Here is a 19,034-nt window from a genome sequence, read left to right as displayed (position 1 = left end):
CCCCGATCTGGGGAGTGACTTGCGTTTCAATTTACCCAGACAGTTCTACTGGGACTGGGATTGGGTGGCAGGGAGATCGCATAGAATAAAAGAACTTAACACTTAATTAAATTCAATGGCACAAGCATTTATTAAGCACCTGTTAGATACAGGGATGCATTTAGAGCTAGAAGGAGTCTTAAGAACCATGTGTCCAACATCCTCCTTTTACAGATGAGGAAACTGAGCCTAGAGAGAAGTGACTTTGAAAGGAATAAAGAGAGGGGGGAAGGCAGAGACAGAGAAATAATAAGAGCTAGAACAGAAACGAGAGATCTCTTCATAGTGGAAAGGAAGCCCATCTCAGGGACCAGAACTGAGCACATGTCCTGCCTCTGACACTGCTGTTCCCTCTGGGGATGTCTCCTAAACTCTCAGGGCCACAAACTACAGAGCTAACTAGAACAAGAAGTCTCGTGCCATTGCTTGGGCAGAGATCGCCTCTCTTAAAGATCACAGAGCTTCCCGCTCTTTCTTTGTTGACCACTGTTCACTGGCCTCATTTTTGGTGGCAAGGAGGTGCACAGCCCTCTTAGACTTGGATTCAGGAAAACCTGAGTTCAAATCCTACCTCAGCAATCTTCCAGCTATGTGACCCTGGGCAAGTCACTTAACCATTTTCAGCCTCGGTTTCCTCATCTGCAAAACAGGGATAGTAACAGTACCCACCTCACAAAGTTTTGTTATGTGCTGTTTATACATAGTTATCTGCATGTTGTTTCTCTGGTTGGACAGTGATTAGCTTAATAGATGTTTGTTGATGAAGACTGACAATCTTTGCAAATCTTGCAGCGCTACGTCAGTGTTAGGTATTACTGTTTGTGGACCCTTCCCACTAAACTGCAAGCTCCCTGAAGGCAGGGCTGTGCTTGCATTTGGAGGGATCCCAGGCCTGTCAGTCCTTGGCACACAGTACAAATGTCATCAGTGTTTGCTGAATTGAATACATTGGAAAGGGAAACACTCTGGATAAAGCTAATGCTTCCTTTGTTTTTCCAGACACGTTCCTAACAATGCAACTTCCATTTCTACATCCAAGCCTGTGACTCCTGCAAAAGTGGCCCCTGCCAGCCCCGCAGCCGCTAACCTGCCCTCTGTAAAGCAGGCCCCTGCCAGCCCAGCGGCCGCTAACCTGCCCTCTGTAAAGCAGGCCCCTGCCAGCCCAGCGGCCGCTAACCTGCCCTCTGTAAAGCAGGCCCCTGCCAGCCCAGCGGCCGCTAACCTGCCCTCTGTAAAGCAGGCCCCTGCCAGCCCAGCGGCCGCTAACCTGCCCTCTGTAAAGCAGGCCCCTGCCAGCCCAGCGGCCGCTAACCTGCCCTCTGTAAAGCAGGCCCCTGCCAGCCCAGCGGCCGCTAACCTGCCCTCTGTAAAGCAGGCCCCTGCCAGCCCAGCGGCCGCTAACCTGCCCTCTGTAAAGCAGGCCCCTGCCAGCCCAGTGGCCGCTAACCTGCCCTCTGTAAAGCAGGCCCCTGCCAGCCCAGTGGCCGCAAATCCAGCCCCTGTAAAGCAGGTCCCTGTGAATCCTGTTGCTGCCAACCCCGCTGCTGTGAAGCAGGCTGCTGCAAACCCAGCTGCAGTGGCAAGGCCAATTGCCTCAAAGCCAGTCTCCGCTAAGTCAGGGGCTATGAAACCTGTGACCACAAAACCACTTGCCACGAAACCCCAGGCCACGAAGCCACTGTCCCCGAAGCTAGCAGGTATGTATGTATGTATGTATGGACCCCCGTACCTCCAACCCTCCCTGGCTTAGGCAGCACTGGGTGGAACCTGGAAGGATCTTCCAGAACTTCTCAGACCTTCTAGCCTTTTACAGAGCTTCCTTTGATGGGGGCGGGCCAGGCCAAGCAGGGCCATCCTCAGAGGGGTTTCCTGGGGAAGGCTCAATGCAGGCGTTCAAGTCAGCAGCTCTTTGAGACTTTCTGGAGAAGATTCAGAGATGAATTATTTTTTCTCTTGGAAGTAAAGTTGGGCATGGATTCCTGGGCTCTCAGCTCCCTATTTGGCATCCTTAGCAGCCCCCAGAGAGAGATCACAGGTCATGGGTATAGAGCTAGAGGGGACCTCAGGCCATCTACCTCTTCCTCTTACAGACAAGGAACAGAGGCCAAGAGAGGTTGAGGAGATTGCACAGTCACACAGGTAGTCAGTAACGGGATTTGAACTCAGGTCTTCTGACTCTAGATTCAGGTCTCTTTCCACTAACTCATGCCATTTTAAATCCTTCTCATCTTCCACCATCCCGTTTGTCCTCTTCTTGTGGCAGGAGTGAGTGACAAGCCAAAATCTCCAGGGGTGGTAGGTGGGGGGGGATTGCATTTGAATAGAGACTAAGTCCTATTGGAGGAATTTAGGCAGCAGCCAGGATTGGGGAGAACTGGGGCTGGGGGCTGTCTAATGCTTCACTTCAAAGCAGTGGCATAGCCAATGATCTTTGCCAGTGGCAAAGATTAGCCATGAAGTCTGGTAGTCAGAATCAGAGAGAGGTAATCAGATAGAGAATGGTACCCTAGAAAACTAAATTACATAACTATTCTGGGGCATCCTGAGACAGAGTTGCAGAATCAAAAAATCCTAGGATTCCAGATTCTTAGGCTCATGGAATCTAAGAATTCCAGTGTCCCAGAATCTCAGAGACCCTCTTGTGTGAAGTCCAACCTGTTACCCAAAGAAATCACCTCAGTAAGCTTCCTGCCCAGGGACTGTGCTGCTGTCACTTGACTTGAGGTAGGGCGACGGGAACTGTGCTCAAGTATTTGAAGGTCCGTCATGTGAAGGAGGGACTGGGTCCCAAAGGCCAGGATCAGGAGCAGTGGGCCGAAGCTTCACAGTCCAATTGAGCTTGATGTCGAGAAGCCGATCCTACCATTAGAACTCTCTACAAATGGGGAGGACACCCCTTCTATGAAGGCCTCCAAGCAGAGTCTGGAGTACTGACCGCTTCTTTGGTAGTAGAGATTCTTTCTGCACAGGGGATATTGTAGAGGGCTACCGGGGTCCCTTTCACCCTTAAATTCTGTATTTCTGTGAAGATTCCCCAGTGACCATCTGGAGAACACAAAACCCAATACATGTGTGGAATATCATCTCTCCCCACTGGAATGAGGTGATCAGTGATTTTTAGTTTACCAGAGAGAAGAACCACAAAAACCTTTACCACAAGACCATAGACCAAATCCAGTCTTGGAAGTGAGCATGGGAAAAGAATCCTCTGGGGAGGCCAGGACACAAACGGTGGACTGATTTCCGGAAAGTGAGCTCGTGTGGTTTTTCTCAGCAGTATTTAGGCAGTAAGTTATTTAGAGAAGATACTAACAGCATTTGGCTGAACACAATAAGATGTAATGCCATGGGGAAATTCTGGGTACAGCCAGAGAATCCATTTGAAATGGCTAGAGTCTTCTGTGGAGAATCCGTGGAGGAATGCGAATACTGACAGGCATTGCATTGGATGAGAAAGGGTGGATGGACTGTGACCTGCCCCAGTGGAGAGACTGATCAGCCCAATGAGATTACGGCTCCATCTGACTGTGGAAGGACCTTTTTGACTACTTTCAAAAAATTAATTTATTTTTAAAAAGTGTGTGTTAAAATTACCTTCCATTAAAATATTTAGGAGTATAGAAGTGTTTTCAGGGAACACAATTTTACTACATAGCGTGGGAAGTTGGAAGAAATCACTAGTCTTTTGCTCATAAGAGAAAGTATGAAGAAAAAAATATATACATATATATATATATACACATACATTTTTTGTCTAGGCAATGGGGTCAAATGACTTGCTCAGAGTCACACAGCTAGTGAGTGTTTTTTTGTATCTGAGGCTGGATTTGAACTCAGGTCCTCCAGGGCCAGTGCTCTATCCACTGCACCACCTAGCTGCCCCAAGAAAAATCTTTTTAAAAAATTGAAATATTGAATGACAAATCAGACTTGAACAGATGACTTAGCACGGAGAGAACCATCTCAATTACCTGTTCTGATGGGGACTGTAAATCTATGGCTGTATATACCTTGACTGAGCAAAGTTTTCCGTGAATTCTGTTCCATCTATATATTAACAAGTTCTTACATAATATTAGGAACATATGATAGGGAGCTTAAAAGGTCATTGAATCCAACCACTTCAATTTTACAGATGAGGGAAGTGAGGCCCAGACAGGTTATACAATCATTGATTTAGAGCTAGATTTTCAGGTCATTTAATGACATCATTTTATAGGTGAGGAAACTGAGGCCCAGTGAGATGAAACTGGTCAAGGTCAGACAAGTCCTAAGTAGCCACAGTAGGATCTGAACCTGTAGTTCCTCTGACTCTAAAATCGGCATTTTCCCATTTGTATCCCATTGTGTTATGTTTGTTTTGCTTTGTTTTTATTCTAGTTAAGATGCCCAGAGAAATCCAGGTCTCTGAGGTCACTGAGAACAGTGCCAGGCTTCGATGGGTGAATCCTGACCAACCCAATCCTTATATTTATGACCTCACTGTCACCTCCATGCACGATCGCTCTGTTATCCTGAAACAGAACCTCACCATGGCCGAACGGGTCATCGGAGGCCTTGTTGCTGGGCAGATGTATCATGTGGCAATTGTCAGCTACCTGAAGTCCCAGGTCAAAGCGACCTATGAGGGAACATTTACCACAAGTAAGTCTCCTTGTTGCTTTAATAAAAAAATGGAAAAAAGCATCCCTTGTATCTCAAATGGAATATAAGTTGGCCAATGTAGACAAAACAACCCCCCAACCCATTCCCCATCTTGTATTAGAAATAGTAACAATATGCCTAAAAATGGCATGAGCTGCTTTGGGAAGTCATTAGGGTCTCTCAACAATGGCTGGATGGTCACCTATCAGAGTTGCTATAGAGGATACACTAATTTAAGTTTGGATTGGACCACTTGACTTTCTAGCCATGCACCCTTCATCCAGCCACAAAACCTCTTTGGTACAGCCGGGGTTTTGGGCCAGGTGACCTCTGAGGCTCCCTCTAACTCTTTGAACTATGAATCTCTGAGATCTCTTCCAATTTTGAGATTTTACGATTCTTTACATGTGTGCTCTGCCATGTCCATGTGTTTTCCCTTCTTCCCCATTAGTGTGCATAGGTAGAAAATCTTTCTTGTCACTTATTTTACTGGGCTGTTTAGTTTCTTTTACTTTGAACTAATATATACCCTGGTTTGCTGGTAAAAGAAACACGTCGGTGGGGGCCTCCTGATTCATGTCTTTTAATGGACAATGACCCAAATTTACAACATGCATAGAATCTGGGATATTATTTTTTTTTCAGCCAAAGACAAGGTGTATTAGAACATCCATCATATTGGGCAGACTCTTAAGTAATCTGAACATTAGTAAGCTATTGGCTAGATTATAAGAATCTGACCAGTGGCTAGACCCTAAGAATCCCAGCAGTGACCAGATTACAAGAATCATCTGGGATGTTATTTAAGGGGGTCCAATGTAAAGGATACCTTAGGTTCTATAACTCTAAACATACCCACACACATATATTACACAGAATTATTATTTTTGTTGTTGTTCAATCATTTTTAGTCATGTATGACTCTTTGTGATTCCATTTGGGGTTTTCGTGTCAGAGACACTGGAGTGGTTTGACATTTCTTTTTCCAGATACTTTTACAAATGAAGAAACTGAGGCAAAAAGGGTGAAGTGACTTGCCCAGGGTCACACAGCTAGAAAGTGTCTGAGGCCAGATTTGAGCTTACAAAGATGAGTCTTCCTGACTCCAGGCCCTGTGCTGTATCCACTGCACCACCATATTTTGCATTCAATTAAAACCTTACAGGAAGCTGGACTTGGCCTATTTCCCCTTGTAATTGGATGCTGTCACATGGCTTTGCATTAGTGTTAGGATTTCTTTTTTTAAATTTAAAAAAAAATTTTTTTAGGCATTTCAGGTTAAGTGACTTGCCCAGTATTTAGTAAGTGTCAAGTGTTAGGATTTCCTAAAGCCAGTCACTCCTACTTTGTCACTACATTAATGGAACCTAAGCAGAAATCATTTCATCCAATTCATTGTCATGCTTTGAAAAGACTTCTAAGTCTATTTTCTCCTTGTACAAATAAAAGTACTGTTTGTACATGGGATCAATCAGCTGGTGACAAAACATAATTTAGCCATCTGGTCAGTCCAATGGTCTGTTCTCCCAGTGTTCCATTTCAGTGATGCTCACTGATCTCTGGACCCATTTTGCTCCTGCCTTCCCAGTAGAATACAAAGCCCTTGAACTAATTTTTGGCTTTGTACCCCCTCTGCCCAGAAGAGTGCCTGGCACACAGTAGAGGCCCAGTGAAATCTTATTGAATTCAATAATAATGTTTCTGAGAAGACATTGAAACAATAGTTCATAGAAAAACTAGGGAATTGCTCAGGAGGTTAAAGGTTGCCTGGGTTTATTGGTTTAGGGACAGAATCAGGGCTGGAATAATAGGTTTCGGGAATGATCAGTCAGCATTTATTATGCACCAACTATGAGCCAGGCACTTCAGGGTGCTTTTGTTTAGAGAATTGCCCTGATCCCATTTCAACCGCTGGTCTTCACTCTAGGCTTAGTAGAGATCTAAGCTCCAGAGATTACCTTCTGCAAGAGGCTAAGCTCTGCTGGTATTCCTCAAAGGTCCATAACCTCCTGCTTCTCTAACAGCCAAACTTATTTTGTTCCTGTAGAGAAAATTCAGTCTCCACCACCCCAGCCACCGAAGATGGCTTCAAGTGCCACACTCAACCTCATGGTGAATTCTGAGCCATGGAAAGGGATGGAAGCAGGTGAGTCCCTACACTGTGAAAAGTGCTTTGGGGTCCAGATCTCGTTTTCATGAGTTTGGGGAACTTCCAGTGTGTAAGTTCTTTCCACAAAGCAGATCAGCAACTACCTGTAACTTACAGTGTTAGAAAGTTGCCTGGGATGTTGAAATTAAATGACTTGCTTGGGGTCATACAACCAGACTCTATCAAAGGCAGGACTCGAACCCAGGTCTTCTTGACTCCAAGGGCAGCCTTCTCTTCACTAAGCCACTCTGCTCCTCAAAAATAGTAGATGTATGCACTTGCTAAAATATTTTTGACACCTTTTATCTTTATATCACCTTTATTTCCAAATATGTCCTTCCCCTCCCTCCCACCCAGAGAGTCATCCCATATAACAAAGAATAAAAAGGAAGAGGAAGAAAAGTTGCTTAGCAGACCTCACCAAAATATCACCTGAGTCTGAGTCTGATAGTGTTTACAGTATTCCACACCCACAGTCCCCCACCCCTATAGAGAATGGGGAGAAGTCTCTCTTCATATCATTCCTGAGGGGGCAAGCTTGGCTAGTATTGTTACCCAGAATTCAGTCTTAACATTTTTGTTGCTGCTGGTTTTTTCCATTGACTTTATGGTAGATAGAGATAGCATTTATTAAGTTCTTACTACATGCCAAACATATGTAAGTGAGAGGGATTCATGTCCAAGCAAGTGACACAGTCCCTGTCCTCAAGGAGCTTACATTCTGGGGTGGGGGGCTGAAGAAGACAACGTGATACATTTCCTATATTATGTAATTGATCAGGGAGTAATTAGAAACCGATCAGCAGTTGACAGCTGCCTCCAATGTGAGATAAATATGGTATTTGGACACGGTTTTCACTCACTAAATAGTCGAGGGTCTAATAGGTGCTAAGACACTCTAGAAAATACAGACCAGAGGCAGGCATGCTCAGTGCCTTCAGGGCTGGTTGTCTAGGAGGGGAAGGGAGAAATGGGCAGAAAATGGTGCAGAGTCTATGACATATGAGGGTCACTCTTAGAAACTGGGGAAATTAAGTCTGGAGAACAGAAAATTTGGTATGGTAGTGGTGGGTGAGATCAGAGTTGGGAAGGGAACTCCCGGTGTGGACACTTTCTTCACAAATGTTTATAACTTTTACTCTTAGGGAGTTGCCTAGTGGTGCTGAGAAGTGAATTGATTTGCTCAGTGAGGCACAGGCAGTATGTGTCAGAGATGGGACTTGACCCCAGGTGTTCCTACAAAGAAATCCAGTGAAGACCTGGGGTTTCCAGGCATTCCCCCTAGGGCACACATCCTGAAGGTTCTCCCTGGGTTATGAAGGACCCAAGAGGCAAACTGCAAAGGACAGGATCCCACAAAGCTATGAAAGCAATTTTCTCAAAGATTTGAATTGGAGAAGAAATGTACTCTTAGTCTAAGGACGCTCGTGTGTGTGTGTGTGTGTGTGTGTGTGTGTGTGTGTGTGTGCAAGTGTGTGTGAGTGTGTGTGCGAGTGTGTGTGTGTGCGTGTGTGTGTGTGTGTGTGTGTGTGTGTGTGTGTGTGTGTATTGGGCACAATGATACTACCTCAGCTCATATTTGTTTCTTTTAAAGGCTGATGATAACATTGACACCCAAGGCACTTTTGTTGTGGCTCAGTCATTTCAGGTGTGTTCAACTCTTTGTGACCCCATTTGGGGTTTTCTTGGCAAAGACACTAGAGAGGTTTGCCATTTCCTTCTACAATTCATTTTATAGATGAGGAAATTGCGGCAAACAGGGTTAAGTGACTTGCCCACGATCACACAAATAGTAAGTGTCTGAAGCTAAATTTGAATTCAGGAAGATGAATCTTCCTGATTCCAGGCCCCAAGCTCTATGCACCTAACTGCCCCAGGTAAAGAAGGTACTTGAGGAATAACAATATCCTCTGCAAATATGCCTCCCACCTACCAATAAACTCTCAGCGACTCTCCTAAGATTACCCATTTAGGGCTGAATGGAACTTTAGAGATCACTGAGTCCACCGCACCGGCTTAGTTGTAGATGGGAACCGAAGTCCAGAGAGGTGGAGTCATTTTAAATGTTGCATAGCTCAGACGGCCCAGGTTGGATTTAACCTCAGGCTTCTTTGACTTTCTGAATCCAGCCTAGATTCTCCCACACCACGCTGTCCCTTTTTTGTTGGAGCAGAAGAATTCCTTCCTCATTCTAGCATCCATGAATCATTAAGAGAAAAATAATCCTGGCATCAACTAGGGAGATTTGGAGATCTGTTATGGATGGCTCAGAAGGATCAAGAAAGTAGAAATGGTTTTTCACGGATATAAACAAGAAAATCTTTAAATGAGGTTCTGGCTTTGCTTCTGCTCCCTCCCCTTTCTTTTTATGGTGAGTCACAAGGACCAGAATTAGGAAGAATTTGCAAGCTTTACATTGGAATCTCTCCCTGTGAACCTTTAGAAAAGGCTCAGTGGTTTCTTGGGCTAGAGACCCAAAGCAGATGAGGCCAGGAAGTATGGTGCAGGGGAAAGAGTGGTGACCTGGGAGTCGGAGGAGCTTGCTCTGAATGCTAGCTCTGCCACCTCCCACCTGTGTGACCTTGGGTCACTCCATCTCCCTGGGCCTTAGTTTTCTCTCCTCAAAAATGGGGGGATTGGTCTACATGGTCCTTCCAGCTTCCTCAATCTAGCTTGGATCTTCCTTAATGTAGCTTGGTTGACCAAATCAACCATCCCCAGGCTTTATTTCTTCTCCTCCTCCCACAAGGTCTAAAGCCCATTTACCTCCCGAGGAAGCCTGCTTTGGAGAGCTACTCTTTGGACAATGATTTTGGAATTCTTGAAATCAAGGTGGACACATTTTATTTCCCCCCCAAACCCACAAGTGAATGAAATTGACAAGCATGTATTAAATGCCTGCTATGTGCCAACCCTTGTGCTAAGTGCTGGGAATATGAAGGCAAAAAACTGCAACGACCAAACAGTCTCTCCCTGCCTTCAGGGAGCTTACAATCTGTTTGGGGGAACCCCACATACAGCCAACAATGCTGCTTCATCTGCTTTGAGATTTAAACGCATCGCAGGTTAAATTGAATGCAAAGAGTCTATGAGTCTATCTTTTTACAGAAGGGTAAGGAGAACTTGAGAGATATATTCTGGTTCACAAGTTGTATTTGTCCACTAAGGAACTCTGCAGAAAAAACCCGAGAGTCTTTTCCTGGTGTCTCCACCCCCAATCAGCCGCTTCCTCTCTGCTTTTCATTTCAAAGTGGTTTACAAAAGAACACAATTAAAATGATTAAAACCCTCAACCAATCACTTTTCTTTAGTCCATTTCCTTGGCCTCTTCCCCTCTCTTCTTGGAATTCAGTTTGGACAGATCCCTCTCTGTTAGATATTGACGCATGCACCAGTGCCAGGACTATCAGATGAAGTGGTTCTTTGACGACACCAGGCAGAGCTGTGCCCAGGAATGGTATGGCAGGTATGGTGGGGATTCCAATAGATTTGAGACAGAAGCTGAGTGCATTAGCAGATGTGTGGTGTTATGTTAGGGGGCATCATCAAATTTTGGACCAGCATATGTTACTTTTGCACCCCCCTTCCCCCCAAAACAACCCTACTCCTTTCTCCACCTGTACAGCAACTGAAGGAGCTGAAGAGCAAACTCTTCTCGATGGGCGATGGTTGCCAGGTAATTGGCTTCTTTTGGAGCTGGTCTCACCTTTAACATCACCCCTGTTTGGGCTGCTTGACTGGGAAGGCATTTCTACAGCATGCGTTGCCTCTAGGGAGATACAAAGGCATGATCAGATTACTTTTTTCTCTTTTAATTTCCTGATCGCCTCAGAGGAAAGCACCTTGATGCTCTGCACTGGTGCCTTCTCAGAGCTAAGGTGTTTCACATCCCCATTAACTCTTACTTCTGCCTCAAGAACACGGTTTGCTTCCCGGACACGTGCAGTTATCCCTCTCTGCTAATTCAGCATCACCTCCTTTGTCTCTTTAAGGCACTGCATCATTAGTGGGTCAGCCATTCTTCATGATTTTGAGTAAGACAAGTACAAGGGAGAAAAATCAGGTGAAATGATGGGCAGAGACCTCCAGCCTAGTCTATTCATGACTCGGGGTCCTATGAAAGAAAGTGCAGTCTGTTGTGAGCACAAATCAAATTAATGATATGAATGGAAACGTTCCTCCCTGAGAACTGCTGTTTTAGTCACTTGTACTCAGGGAAAGAAACTCCAAGCAGAAAAGGCAGCAAAGCCCAGGATAGTCAGTTGCAGGCTCACCTTGGCAAGCAGGCATCCTCACTGCAAAGCATGTGTGATGCTTGGGGTGGGGAGGGGAGAGAGCCTAAGGCAGAGCTGAAAGAGTCTCAAATTATCTGCTTAATGAGAAGGGATGAGAAGATAAGAACAGAAGTTGCTTTTACTCTTAAAGCCTGTTGACTGGGTTGATCAGCAATCATTTTTAACACTGTCCCCAGAGATGGGGATCATGTGGACCAGCCAGGAGACTCTGGCCATGCATTTCCTTTAGCAAGGAGCTCAAGCGTAGGGCTCACTGGAAGGCACCATGGTTCAGGGTCAACTCCACAGGAAATCACCCAGTCCAGCAGGTCAGAAAACTCCAATGACTGCTCCCATTACAAGCAGAGAGTTTGGGGGAGAAATGGATGAATAAATAAAGTGTAGGGAGAAAGAACTGTAAGTAGGATGGGACAATAGGGGCTGCTAAAATGTAGACTACAGACAACACTTAAGTAAGTGGAGACAATTAACTTAACACCTTGTTAACTAGCATCACTAGTGAAAATAGAAGCTACCAGGTGGCTTGTTTCCTCCTCTCAGGGAGCATAACACTGGTGAATTCCTCTCTAGTCTGGCCCCAGTATATGCTCTTTCTTGGCAGCAATTGCCAAGCAATAACTGTCTGGTATCCTGGGGTTTCTCTCTATACCCAGATAATGTCCACTGACACTCATACAGCACGTTAAAGTTGGCCAGGCACTTTACAGAAATGATTTCACTCAGGTCTCACAATTGCCCCATACAGCTGGTTACTATAGGTATTACTGCCTTCATTTTACAAATGAGGAAGCTGAGGCACAGAGCAGTGACTTTTCTGTGGTTTGCTGCAGAGTCAGGAATCAAATCCTAATTCTTAAATTCTCATCCAGTTTCTGTTGGGGCTCAAGATAAAGGACAGCTTTGCTTTCAGTATTGTTTCTGTATGAGGAAAGAAAAGGCCAGAAGAAAGCACAGGACAGCTTTGAAAGTCTGGGGTTGAATTTATTAAATACTGAAAAAGGAAAGCGAGCTTGATGCGATAGTGATTCACGGATTCGTGCACAATCTTTTCTTTCTATTCTACAACGTTTGTGCAAATGCTCTTTTTACTTTTTTTTAAGTTTAAAATGAAAAGAAATAGTAATTTTTTCCCCCTGGAGCCCTAACACTAATGACAAATGTCTATAAATTGACCAGAAATCTCCCCGCCCCCCCTCCAATTATTTAAATTGGTTTTCTTTTTTTGGTAGACACCTATGATTTCAAAGTGAGAACTCCCCATATGTAAATTCTCTTCATTGATATAGATTAGCAACTCCCCCCCCCCATCTTTAAGTTTAGAAATTTGCAGAGGCCCTGAGAAGTGAAGATGTGTCAGAGGTAGACCTTAAATCTAGGTCTTCCTGGCCCCATGGCTGGCCATCTCCCCACTGGCCACTCTGCCTCTGGCTCCAGGACCACACGCAGCTATTGATGGTTTTTAAATGCTGGCTGGCATCAGACATCACTCTAGATGACTGATGCTTTTAGGCCTGGTAGGCATCTCAACTCCAGAGCAGAAGTAGGGTCTGCGTGATGATGAGATGGCTTGTGCCTTCTCAGGCTGCGTCAGGCTACCAGAGCTCTGAGGGTCTCCTGCAGAGGACTGGGCCAGTCACCATCTTCCCAAGATCTGGGATGGAATCTCTGGAGTGGGATTTACACAGAGATGCCTTCTTCCCTTGCTGGCTCTCATTCCAGACTTGATCCCTCCTAGGACATCAGGGCCGATGTTGGGGAAGCCTTCCTGTCTCTACATCCATTTCCCTTCCATTTAAGGAAGGCATTTCTCCTTGGCTACTGCCCATGTTTCATCCATCAGAAACAGGCAGTTGGGTAAGAAGGGCTTTTAAAAATCCATCTATTTAAAGAGCCAGAGGAGGCTGTCTAAGGTGAGGGGTTCGTGGTCTTCTTTCCTTGTTGTTTGCATTGACTCCAGACAGGCAGGAAGGAGAGGTCAGTCTATCCCTTGCTGGGTCTGAGACTCTTCTCTGATCCAAAGATCAACCCTGGTGGTGACTCCAGAGTTATGTCTGAAAACTCAGATCCATTTCAGGGAGGACCCACAAGTGTCTACAACCCCAAAACATTTACAGGGAAAATGCTGCCTCCAAGTACTTGGATGGCCCCCACGGGGTGAGTAGGGGGAATGAGCAGCGTTCTGCTTGTCCCAAAGGGCAGAGCCAGGAACCGTGGTTAGGTGTCACAAAGGGTATATTTAGACTTGATTAAGGGGAACCTCCAAATAGAGTTGTTCGAAAATAGAATGGGCTACTGTTGGAGGGAGGGTCTCCCTCCCTTGGGGGTCTTCAGGCAGGGCTGTTATAGAGGGAGCCCCTGCTTGGATATGGGCCAGGCTGGATGGCTGCAGAGGGGCCTTCTAGATTGGAGAACCCATGTGTCTGGTTGTCAGTGGGCCTTTTGGGTGACTTCCAAGCCCCTTACTGGTCAGAGGTCTGCCCTACTGAGCATCTCCTGGACTCCAGACCCCACTTCTGAGAATGAAACAAGTTGCTTGTTGGTGTCCCTCGGTGAGGATGCCTGCTGAACTGGGGGAGGGGCAGGGAAGGGGAAATGGGAATTGGATCCCACTCAGTGCTCTTTCTGGGTGGTCAAGCGGGGCTGGGTCTCCTGGTAACCCGTGAGACCTCTTGGTGCTTACCTCTCCTGGGGTGTTTCTAGGCAGCCCGATCTAGAATGAAAGCACTTGGTCTTCAGGAAAATGATAAAAAAAAAAAGCCAAAGAGCTCCATCCTTCCTTAAGAACGGGGAGCTTCATTGTTCTCTGCAGCTACTTGGGATGCTGGAGGATTGATCAGGGAGTGGGTTACACGGGAAGGGGATGATGAGAAAGCCAAGCTGCCTGCTTTGGTTAAAGGAAAATATGCCCTACATCAGAATAACTGCACTATGTTGGAGTGTATGTGTGTGCATGTATGTATATGTGCCTTGTGCATATGTATACACACACGTGTGTGCACCTTTGCATGTATGTGCATGTGTGTGTGTATCTGCGTGTGGATTTTGTATTGATGAGTATTTATCTTCAGTTCCTCACTTAACTCTGCACTAAAAGCTCCACAGAGAGGTAAGATCCCCTCACCTCAGAGGTTTCGTCTGTTTCTCCCAGAGCTTGGTTCTTGTTCAGAGCCATTCCCTGGGTGTTGTTTGGGAAACAGACTTGGGCATTGGTGCTTCTCAGCCCAGTGGGTCGAGGCTTTTTCTTGGAGGTTGTGGGGGTGACACGGGGGAAGGCTTGGGACTTTCGCTATAAAGAGAAAGAAAACTGCCTCTCTCCTCTTCTCTATCCTCTTGCCTCTCCTTTCTTTTCCCTTCCCTTCTCCTTCCCTCTGCTCTCCTGTCCTATCTTTTCTCTTCTCTTCCTTTCTCTTCTTATCACTTCCTCTCTCCTCCTTCCTTCTCCCCTCCTCTCTCTGTCCTCCCTTTCCTCTTTTCTTTCCCACTCTCTTCTCCTCCCATCTGTTTCTTCCCTCTCTATGTCTTCCTCTCCCCCTGCTCTTTCTCCTTCTTCTTTTTCTTTCCCTCTCCCCTCTTCCCCCTCCCCTTTCCTCTCCCTTCCTCCCTCCTCCTTTCTCCCTCTCTCTTTTTCCTTTTCTTCCTCTCCCCCCACATCTCCCCTGTGTTCTCCTTCTCTCCTCTCTACTCCTCTTTCTCTTCTCCTTTCCTCTTCTCCCCCCTCTTCTCCCCCTCCCATCTCTTCTCTTTCCCTTCTCTCCTCTTTCTTTCTCCCCTCCCCTCTTTGCTCCTCGCTCTTTCCTTTCTTCCCTCTCCTCTTCCCCTTTCCCTCATCATCACCTCCCTGGCTGGAGGAGCCCTGACCCCTTGGCCCTTGAGGCCAGCATCCAGACACTGTCGTGATGCTCTTTCCTCTTCTCTGAATTCCAGACGTCTGCAAGCGGCCCAAGGAAATAGGGACGTGCCGGAAGTTCAACCTGAAGTGGTTCTACGACCCTGAGACCAAGAGCTGCGGCCGCTTCTGGTACAGTGGCTGTGGTAGCAATGGCAACAACTTTGAGACCCAGTCTGACTGTGAAAAGGCCTGTTTGCCTGGTGAGTGGTGCTGGCTTAGCCTTCCCCTCTGAGAGTGGCCCTGTCCACGGGCCTGGTGCTGCCCCCGGCTGCAGGTTACCTGAGAGCAAGAGACAAAGATGAGGGTTTACCAGCAAGCTCTCCCTCAAAGGAAGGTGTCCCAGCCAAGGCCCCACAAATTCTTCCTTCATTTTCTAGACATGCTGCTCCCTCCCTCACTCAGTCATCTGCTGTGGCTGCCTAGTGCCTTATGAGCAAACGCAATCTCTTCTGTTTGGCTTTCAAAGCCATTTACAGCCAGACTCCAATCTCCTTTTCCAGGCTTGTTTACTCCCCTTTCCAAACACTGGGCTGGTTGTGCACAGAAAACCCTTCATTCGCCCCCCTACCTCCCCACCTGAAATGCCCTCCTTCCTCACCTTTGCCATCTGGAATCCCTTTTTCCTTTTAACCTCTGCTCACTCCTCACCTTCTAGCTAAGGCATCTCCCCTTCCTCCCAGTGGCTGGTACCCCCCCCCCCCACCATGCTTCTGCATATACTTCCATTTATTCTGTGTGCATATTTGCATATAATTATCAGTTGTTTCCCCCTAATAAAACAGGATCCCCTCGAAGACAGGGATTGTCTCCTTTTTTGTCTTTCCCTAGCACCCAGCACAGAGCCTGGCACATAGTAGGTGCTTAATCCAGGCATGTTGATTGATTGGGGGATACCTTTGATCACTTCCCCATCCCTGACCCTGCTGGAATCGGGCCCTGGGAGGCCAGAGGATGTGCCTAAGAAGCATTCCCCCAAATGTTTCCAGTGTGTGACCCCCAGGTTGGGAACTCTGACCATTAAGTCAATTCATTTTAAATCAACCAAAACATTAACTGTTGACAATGGGCAAATCCCGGAACCAGGTACTGGGGAAATAAATGCAAAATGGTTTCATCCAATGCACATTTATGAAGTAAGCCCTTCCCATGGGACCTTTGTGCTAGGAGTATGAGGCTTAAAAGCAAGAGAACTGGGATTTGAGCCTGGTTTGAGCCAAATCCTGTGCTTTTCACATTCTGTTGATTTGTCATCAGTGCAAAGGACAGGCTCCCAAATTCAGCCTCTCACGACCTTTTCTCAGATCTGGAGCCATCACTGTGAATTCTGACCATGCATCACAGAATGTGCAGGGAGCATGGAAAATCCCCTCAAATAAAAAAAAATGCTATTTTAAAGACAAATTCAGTTAAGTGGGAATGGTGAGGGGAAGTATCAGCCATCTGCCTTTTGACTAATTATTCTTACCAAATAGGTGCTAAGTCTGGATTCTAGTTGCTGAAGTGCTATCTACACCCTTTGAATTTCTCTGCTCTGGACATAGCCCTATTGTCCCACCTTAGTTCTGCCTCCAATCAGATTAAAGCTACTTCTAGAATTAATTTTCATAGTCAGAAAATGGTTTCCCTTGTTTGTTCAATAACATATATTCTCTCTCTCTCTCTCTCTCTCTCTCTCTCTCTCTCTCTCTCTCTCTCTCTCTCTCTCTCTCTCTCTCTCTTCTTCTCCCTCTCTGTCTCTCTGGCTCTGTCTCTCTCTCCTCTTCACAGCAAACATCAATCCTGGAGTCATTTCAACAATAGGCACCTAACCGTGACAGACTGTTGACACATACCTCTTCCAGAAGCACAGGACTCAGCTATTCCCAACTAGCCCTCGTAGAAGCTATGGGTAGACAAGACCATGCACTGTACTATTTCGTGCTTTACCTTATGAGCAAACCTTGAAGGAAATATTTTTTTGTTTTTTAAATTTTTTTTTTTTGCTGCATGACCTATCAATATGGTGCTAAATTTGTTTGTGGACTGAATGCTCTTGTCTTCAGGTGGTTATAGCTTATCCCTTCCACATTATGAAATACAGACACCCCCCCCCCCAGCAGTGTTACTCATGAGCAGTTTGCCCAATTCTCATTCCCAGTGGAGGTTGGGATTCCACTCACTTGGGGCCTGTGTAAAATCTCCAGCACGAAGCCTCTTGACTCCCTGCAGCTGTATTATCTAGACCTGCTTAGCTCATCATTTCCCTAACTGAGCATAACTTGAGATGGGAAGCCTCTGTGTGAGGAGCTGTTTCTCCCCAGAGGGATCAGCTTGGTGTAGCTTTGCTGGACTAGATTTCCATCTGATTTCTCTTTGTCAATGTTCTGCACAGAAGTAACATAACCAGAAACAAGGAAAACGTCTTCACACAGATGCACTGCTGGGACCCACGCCTCAGTTAAAGATTTTAAAGTCCTGGTGTAGAATGTTCTTGGCATTCCTCTGATGTTGTGTGTTTTATAGAATAAAAAAATGGGGAGGGAGGGATTTAATTTTTATTTTGTTTTTGGGAAATCTACACAAAGAAACTTTTTAAATAAAGTTTAATGGAGGTTTTTTGAGCTTGGATTTCTTGTTCTTTTTGGCAAAGTGCTGTCAGATTTATCCCCTGGGTTGATGATGTGTGGGAGGATACAGAAGGAGGAGGCGTTAAACTGGTGAGATCGAGGGGACTGGGAGCAAAGAGTTCAATGTGGAGACAACCTTAGTAGTCATATAGTTCAACCCCCTCACATTGCATTCCCCCCCTAGAGGGGGGAAGTGACTTGTCCAGAGGAGTAGTAGTAGCAGCAGCAGCAGAAGCAAAAGCAATTGTAATAGTAATGGTAGTAGTAGTAGTAGTAGTAGTAGTAGTAGTAATAGGGGCAGTAGTAGTAGTAGTAGCAGTAGTAGTAGTAGGGACAGCAGTAGTAGTAGGGGTAGTAGTAGTAGTAGTAGTAGTAGTAGTAATAGGGGCAGTAGTAGTAGCAGCAGCAGTAGTAGCAGTAGTAGTAGTAGGGACAGCAGTAGTAGTAGGGGTAGTAGTAGTAATTGAGGGGCAGTAGTAGTAGCAGCAGCAGTAGTAGTGGTAGTAGTAGTAGGGACAGCAGTAGTAGTAGGGGTAGTAGTAGTAGTAGTAGTAGTAATAGGGGCAGTAGTAGTAGCAGCAGCAGTAGTAGTGGTAGTAGTAGTAGGGACAGCAGTAGTAGTAGGGGTAGTAGTAGTAGTAGTAGTAGTAGTAGTAGTAGTAATAGGGGCAGTAGTAATAGTAGTAGCAGCAGCAGTAGTAGTAGGGGTAGTAGTAATAGTAGTAGTAGCAGCAGCAGTAGTAGCGGTAGTAGTAGTAGGGACAGCAGTAGTAGTAGGGGTAGTAGTAGTAGTAGTAGTAGTAGTAATAGGGGCAGTAGTAGTAGCAGCAGCAGTAGTAATAGTAGTAGCAGCAGCAGTAGTAGTAGGGGTAGTAGTAATAGTAGTAGTAGTAGCAGCAGTAGTAGTAGTGGTGGTGGTGGTAGTGACAGTAACAGTAATAATAAAAGCTAACATTGATATTGTGTTTACTATGGGTCAGACACTGTGTTAAGTGCTTTACAATTAGAGTTATCTCTTCCACATCACGACTTTCCCCATCATGGTTCCAGTATATCATGGGTCAGCAAAAGAAATTAAATGGGGGTTTTGGGGGAGTTTTGCAGAAGCTGCAGATGACATAGAAAAAGTTGAAAAACTCAGAAATGCACAAAATATGTGTATAGTACTGTAAACTCCCCACGAAAGAAAAAGAAAAAATTCAGACTTCTCTGGTGTGAAGGGAGGGCCAAAATTTTTTATGTGAATTTCCCAGATGGAGGGGTGCTGTGCCCCTAACTCCTGTGATGTGGAAAGGATAACTGTAGTATCTCATTTCATCTTCACAACAGCTCTAAGAGGTATGTGCATCATGATCCTCATTTTACAGATGAGGAAACTGAGACAGAGGTGAAGGGACTTGTTCCCATGGCTA

The 19,034-nt window shown here is 45.7% G+C and overlaps 1 protein-coding gene across 1 annotated transcript in view; it reads left to right on the top strand.

The window, feature by feature from the left end:
- COL6A3 (collagen type VI alpha 3 chain) overlaps positions 1 to 17,616 on the top strand; it is a 98,895-nt gene extending 81,279 nt beyond the window's left edge. Inside the window, 5 exon segments of the mRNA XM_020972268.2 lie at positions 1,039 to 1,736; positions 4,420 to 4,683; positions 6,731 to 6,829; positions 15,052 to 15,216; positions 16,784 to 17,616. Coding sequence (XP_020827927.2) covers positions 1,039 to 1,736; positions 4,420 to 4,683; positions 6,731 to 6,829; positions 15,052 to 15,216; positions 16,784 to 16,824 — 1,267 coding nt within the window. The 3' untranslated portion in view covers positions 16,825 to 17,616.
- The last annotated feature ends 1,418 nt before the right edge of the window (positions 17,617 to 19,034 follow it).

This window comes from Phascolarctos cinereus, unplaced genomic scaffold (genome assembly GCF_003287225.1).
Source record: "Phascolarctos cinereus isolate Bilbo 61053 unplaced genomic scaffold, phaCin_HiC Scaffold_5;HRSCAF=322, whole genome shotgun sequence".
Taxonomy (NCBI): domain Eukaryota; kingdom Metazoa; phylum Chordata; class Mammalia; order Diprotodontia; family Phascolarctidae; genus Phascolarctos; species Phascolarctos cinereus.
This window is presented reverse-complemented; position numbering and strand designations above follow the sequence as displayed.